At 46.3% G+C, this 6,894-nt stretch overlaps 1 protein-coding gene across 1 annotated transcript in view; it reads right to left on the bottom strand.

Moving 5' to 3' along the window:
- Positions 1-1,882: 1,882 nt before the first annotated feature.
- Positions 1,883-6,894, bottom strand: part of B4GALT5 (beta-1,4-galactosyltransferase 5) — an 80,190-nt gene continuing 75,178 nt past the window's right edge. Inside the window, exons 8-9 of the mRNA XM_081257332.1 lie at positions 6,013-6,114; positions 1,883-5,060 (exon numbers count right to left, since the gene is read on the bottom strand). Of these exons, the coding sequence (XP_081113458.1) occupies positions 4,913-5,060; positions 6,013-6,114 (250 nt within the window). The 3' untranslated portion in view covers positions 1,883-4,912. The remainder of the gene's footprint in view (positions 5,061-6,012; positions 6,115-6,894) is intronic.

Genomic DNA, 6,894 nt, shown 5'->3' with positions numbered 1-6,894 from the left:
TCACCCCCTGCTACTAGTTCAGTAGCATTCCTGATGGATTATTCCTTGTCTCACGTATATTCAGCTATCTTTTTCTGGTGGGCATCTCCCTGGGGTTCAAAAACACACTGAAGTTTCTCTTGTTGGAAAGCCCAAATCAAAACCCGCCCTGAGCCTCACACACTTCCTCCAGGTACCAGCCTTCTTTTTTCATCCCTTTATAGGAAATTCAAGAAACGCCCGCACTCGCTGCTACTCCACCTCCTCCTCTCTCTCAGTGTGGCTCCCCTTGCACCTCCACTTCAGCAAAATGGCTCTAGCCTCGACCAATGTCCTCCCCGCTGCTAATCCTTAATTTTCATGCCTCATCTTGCATCACTTTCCTGCTGCATTCAGTGCCTTTGACCACCCCCTTGAACATCTCTCCTCCCTTGACCTTCCTGTCCTATCCGCTCCTGTCTTCCTCCTATCACTCTTCCTGTCTGCCCCACTCGCTAATCCTCTTCTGCCCAACGGTTATTAATGGAGATGTTAGAGTCTTGGGTCAAGGCCACCTCCTGTTCTCCCTCTATGCGTCCTGTTCTACCCCGTCCCGAAACAATCTCATCCACTCCCAGATTTTCACTAATCTCCTACCCCAGAGACTCACAAATCCATCTGTGGTCCCGAATATTCCTTTGAGTCCCCGAGCCAGCATACGCAGAACGGCCTGTTTGCTGTTTTGGCTTTGGTTGCCTCAAAACCCCCTGAACTCAGCACACTCATGACTGATCTCATGACCTTCCCCGTGAACCTGGTCCAATGCCATCCAGTGCCCTCATCTCATGAAAATGGCCTTTGCCATCCATACAAGTGGCAAAGCCAGCTTAGTGGATTCCTCCATCCCAACAGCAATCCATGTCCAGGTCCTGTATTACATCAGCATCCCTCCATCTCCTCTCCTCGGTCCTGCACACCACGCCCCAGCAGGACTGCATTCACCTACCTGGTCCTCCTACTGTTTTGTTTCTCTACAATCCGCCATTCTCCCTGCAGCCAGAGGCCTCTGTTCAAATTACTCTCAACCCACATCACACACAGCCCTACCTACTGGAAGCGCTTGAATCCACTGCTCTAAACATAAAAGCTGAAAGCTTTACCTTGGCTCACAGGGCCCTGCACTGCATGGTCCAGCCCCGTCCACCTCCCCAGCCTAACACTGCCCGCTGCGCCCTTTTGCCCTTTCTGCTCCCGCCTTACCGGCTTTCTGTTCTTGCAGCTCCCGGGGTACCCTATTCATCTCCCCTCAGCTCACCCACCGCACCTCAGGGACGCCTTCCCTACCGTGCACTCATGGTCCGGAGTTACCTCCTTTATAGCACTTACCGTGGCTGTAGTTAAATCATACCCTCCGTCTGGGAGTGCAGGAGGAGAAAAGGATAGTAAGCTTTATGAAGCCACTAACCCTTTATTATTCTGCTAATCATTATATCCCTAGCACCTGGGCACAGAACTTTCCACGCAATAAATATTAGTGAGTAGTAAACATTCAACAAAAAGAAGCTACGATTATACTCCACTCAGTATCAGGCAGACGGCAAACTCTGGACTGGCCCCAGAGGACCTTTTGGAGGCAAACTCCATCGACCCTCACTCCACCCCTTGCCCAGGTGTCTTATTCGACTTGATGGGCATCGCCTGGGCCAGTTCTTGAACAAAAACCCAAGTGTGGGCGGATGCCTGGTAGCACAGTGGGGTTCCATGCTTTGGCTACATGAGCAGCATTTTTCACTCAAGTGGTCTGACTGCAGGGCTCGGGCTGGCAGTATTTCTCTCAGGACTACCTGGAGGTCAGCCCAGCAAAGTGGAAGCCAAGGCTCTAAGAAGTCAAACTGTCCCAGACAAAGAGAGACAACCACCAAGGTTTGGTTCTTGAATATGTATTTTTTACTGAAAAAATCATTCATAAATTAACATACAAAAATGTACAAACACATGAGTAAATAATGTAATGACAAAGGACTATTTTCTGTGAAAAGTGTTTTTTAAAACATCTTTAGATTTCAGTGCAAAAATGTACCCCTGGCACCTCTTAAAACATAACAGCAAGCTCAAAAAACTCGTAGTGATGGAAGTAAGCGAGCTACGTTCAATGTAATGGTCATTGGTGAGTGGATACAATCAGTACGTGTGCTGTTGCTTAGCTCTTAATGTCTGTGGTAGAGAGGCTCTCATAAGAGGCCCTGTAATGTCAGAATGAATAGTTTTGCTGATAACCCCCCCCAAAACAAAACAGCGTGAAAGGAAAACTTCTTCCTATATGCAGCAATCAAAAGACAAGACTGATTTAAGGGGTCATTCATTGGTAGCCTTAAAGAATTTCAGCTGTCAAAATATATGCAAGGTCACGTTTGGTTCTTATTGTTCTTTTTTTCTTAACATGAGAATTTCACACTATTAACAGCACACAGGCTTGGCTGTATTTTTAACTTTTACCTTTCCCCACACGATACTCAGGTTGGTGGATAAATGACTTAACAGTGCACAGCAAGAGATTTCACACGAATAAAACAAACTCACACATGACTGCAAGATGATTTAAATGACCCTACTTCGAGCAGTGGAAAGAGACTTTTCCTTTTGTCCTCAAATCACCATTTTCTTTTTCAAATCAGGTGTTAGCCTTTTGCCAACATTTTGTTCTTGATGGTAAATGTGTTAATGAAAGGCTTCAAACAATATCATTTTACAATGCTGCCGAGTGTACACGAGCCATTCTTGACCAAAAATCAGTCTGTCCTGGCAAATTCTTCCAAATGACATCATAATTTTGTCACACTGAAAGCAGCTCACAGCCCTCAGAGAGAGAAGAGGCCAGGCCAGCCCAGAGGCCTGGGGGTGCTCAAAGGAAGGGGGGAAAGATATCTTTATTGCTATATGCACCATACATCAAAGGAAAGCCAAAAGAACTTCTGTGTGTCATGCTCCTCGTGAAGGTCTCTTAAAGCAAGAAATGCTCAAAAAAAAAACAAAAAAACCCTCTTTTAAAACATTATGATACAACTTACCAGCGTGTTCAAGGGCAGGAGTCTGCTCTCTCATATGAGCCGGTAAGAGCTTTGCAATGCAGTTTATTTTCTAAATAGCATTCTCCTCTTCGAAAGAACAAAAACACAACAAAAAAACAAGGCCTGGCCAATCACTCCCACAGCTTGTGGGGATCATACGTCCATGGAACCAACACATGCAATGGAAGAAACCCCAAACCATGTGTATATACACAAATACAGCCTCTACACACATCCATGTAAACCATGAAAATTAAGGAAGTTGAAGGCAAACAAGGCAATTAAAAAAAACATGAAGTACTCTTCAGAAAGTACTCCTAATAATGATATATAAATATGTTTTACGGAAAAGGAGGGGGGAAACCTGGCATTTTTCAGAATTCTGCAGAAGCCAAAGGGGACCATGAGGTGAGGGATTCGGCTCAGGCGAAAACAGAAAGGCACAAAGTCAAATGTGATTGAGAATCTGACTTCAGAAAGCACGTGGGGGCGTGAACGGAGCACCTGGGCTCCTGCGGCCGTCCGGCAGCTTTGTTAGTCTAATCCCAAAGCCTGGATTTGGTCTAACCTGGATCTCAGCTGACCCATAGCACACGAGTGTCACCTGCTCCCTGGCTCAATTCTTCATAATTCAGTTGCTCATTATTCTATGCCCTAGTTAATAGTGTTAACAACAAAGCTTTCCAGAAACCAAAATGGGAAACATTCAAAGGAATAATCGTTGAAGCTGGTTGGTAATTTAGGCACAGACTTCAGAAACTGTGGCCAAGTTCCGTAAGAGCAAGCGAAAGAAAAAGAGAGAGAAAGAGAGAGAGAGAGACGGAAGTAGGGAGAACCAACACCCACACTCTCTCTTTATGATGATGGAAGGACAAGACAGGAAGTCCAGAGATCCAGGGGTGTGTGCACAGTGGGCCCACCTGACGGGTTTGCTTCAAGCAGGAGAGCAGTGTTCTAACACAGCAGCTTCTTGTTCAGCACAAGACTGGGATGAGAGTGGACGTGCCCAGCAGGGAAGAGGATCCAGAGCCAAAGTCGGGAGCAAGACTTCTGGAAAAGGGGACGGGAGGGCGGCACAAGAAGTTAGCTACCGCTGATAAAGACTGGACTGTTTTGCTCTTCTGTGACGTGCCCTATAACCACTCCCTTCCAGAGTGACAGCAATTTGGGAGATGATGTTATTCCACTTTAGCTGAGTTCCTGCATCTGCCAAACAAATACGGGATCTAATGTATAAACCCTTGGTTTGAATTGGAGCCAGCTAGAAAATTAAATTTAAAAAAGGCATTTTACATGGCTTATTTACAATTATACTTCTTCAAGAAGTGATTGTTATATGTCTATTTATCTTCCCCAATCCCTCCCCCACTCCCCCCTCAATCCCCACCCAAAGCAGGTAATTTTTTTTTTTTTTTTGTAAATGAAACCAAAGAGAACACCAGAGATGTAGAAGAATGGTTGTGTGGAGTTTCCTTTGCTCTTCCTAAAACACAGCTGCCCTGTGGTGGGTCTGCCTCTTTGCTCTGAAGGCCAAGAAGCTCCCAAGGCCATTCGTGGCGGGATGGTGGCGGATCACAGTTCCGGTTCTGGAGATTGTGGAGGAGAAGGGACGTCAGGGCAGAAGATGGGGGAGAAGAGCAGCAGGACAGACGTCTGTCTTGTGAAAAGAGAAAGTCGGTTCCCGGCTGACTCCCTCAAGCCCAGTGGGTCCGAACGGTGAAGGCGTTATGTGCGTGTGCTCTGTTCACATTTTTTCCTTGAACCCTGTGATCCCTCACAGATCCACACTGGATTTCTGTTTTCTTCCTCTGTGGAGCCCCGAGACATGTCGTCAGGCTGCTTTCTTGGGGGCGGTGGGTGAAGCAAACATATATTCTCCCCTCGTCTCAGTACTCGGTCACCTGAGCCAGCTCGGGTGTCAAATTGACAGTAATGTTTTTATACAAGGCGTCATATGTGATGTTTGCAAAGTAGTTCAAGTTGTTGAGGCCGTCCAGCCCTTGCCGTTCTTTGGACTTCCTCAGCAACGCATACCTGTTAAGCAGAGAACAGAGGGGTGGCTCTGAGCGAGGGTCCAAGCTCCTCACGACACGGACGGGGCAGGGCAGACCACAGGAGGCGGCACAACCCAAAGCGATGTTCCTGCCCCACGTGGTGGGTGACTGGCCATTCAGCTCCTCCAGGCTACACGTCATCATTAGAATTAGAAGCACGTCCTATTTCATGCGAGGTGTTTTACTTACAGCATTATTTCATTTAATGTGTCTGCCCCTTTGCAGATGAGGAAACCAAGGCTCTCAATATTAACTGGCTTTCCCCAAACCACAGAGTGGGGAAGTGGGAGGTAAGTTATTAAACACACGGGATGAGAAAGTTGAGTCTGTGTTCAGTGCCTGCTTACTCCCATGAGAACAGAGTTCACGCAGCCAGATTGACTGTCTAGAGAACAGTGCGCCCCACTACTAACAAAAGGCACAAAGAACCACTCCTGAGGACGCAGAGACGTACTCCGCCCACATGCCCCGCTCAGTCCGATCTGGAATTTCTTTATTGAACGTATAGAGGGTAATAAAGCAGCTGCAACCACACAAACAGAAGCCGAGGGACACCCTTCCAGAACCAGAGCTTGCAGAGAGGGTGCCAAACTTTTTGTCATGTGACTGTCAGTTACACAGAAACCTTTACCTGAATGGATTCTTCCCCAACTCCCTGAAGGCTATAGAGGAGACGAACAAAGCTTAAGACACAGAATGAGTGATTTCCTTAAAAGACCTTACGGTCAAAAATTTTCACCAATGGTATGATTTTGCCCCCAAACACCTGCCTCACACTTAAATTAAAATATATATAGGAACTCTAAAAGAGCTGTCCGAACAAGACCTTGGAGAGGGGTGGGGAGCAAGACAAGGGGCTGTAATGCTCGGGGACACCTGGAAATGCGAAGTATACAGGATATTTGTACAAGGAATAAATAAACTGCACCAACCTTCCAAGAAACTGGACTTCTCCTCGGTGGTGATGAGGAATGGACTTGTACTTCCCTGTGTCACCTTCTGGCCGACTCACAGAATAGCCTGCATTCTGTACTCTGTCCAAGACAAAGAGGGCGGGTTTTTGGGTAAAACGATCAAGTCCCATAGGTGACCAAACCTATCCCGAGGCTGAAGAACCCCAAGTTGAACAACAGAACTTCTGCATCTAAATATTCATATTGCTTCCCCTCTGGATAAGTTCACAGTTTTAGAAAAGAAGTCTACAATACAAAAACGTTTTGAAGAAGGAAAGAAATTTGAAATTCAAAAAGAAATTCAAAATTCTTGAGGTTTGACACAGGGTCTCAGTGACAGGTACAACCACACTCCCCCTGGGCCGGCTTGTTTGGGTCCCATCAAAAACATGTTCTCCCCGGTGGGCACACCTGTCTTCCATGACCTACCACAGAGCAAGTCAGCAAAGTCAGAGTCACCGTGTGTTCCCCCGAGAGAGACCTTATGTCTCCGCCCACCTCCCCCATCACCAGGGAGATGAACTAATTTATATGATGTCCTCCGATATAGATGTAAAACTTCACAATTTATGAAAAGTCACCATGAGGGAAGAAGAATTTAGAGGAGGTGTTCAGGACATTTATTCTTAATATGATAAATATAAGATTTCCCAGGCTGGGTTTACTGGAAACTTGATAGGACTCCAAGAAATACTCAATACATGGGGCAGACTTTGGATATCTATGCGATATTTATGATCATTTTCATATTTCAACATCCTCCTCAACTCCAAATTGTATTCTCATTTTGATATATAGTCAGCCCTCAGTCTCTGGGTGGGGGACTGGTTCCAGCACTGGGCCCACAGATATTAAAATCTG

The sequence above is a fragment of the Mesoplodon bidens genome (assembly GCF_964165515.1).
Source record: "Mesoplodon bidens genome assembly, chromosome: 15".
NCBI lineage: Eukaryota > Metazoa > Chordata > Mammalia > Artiodactyla > Ziphiidae > Mesoplodon > Mesoplodon bidens.
Note: the sequence above shows the minus strand (reverse complement) of the source record. Positions and strands in the feature narration are given on the sequence as shown.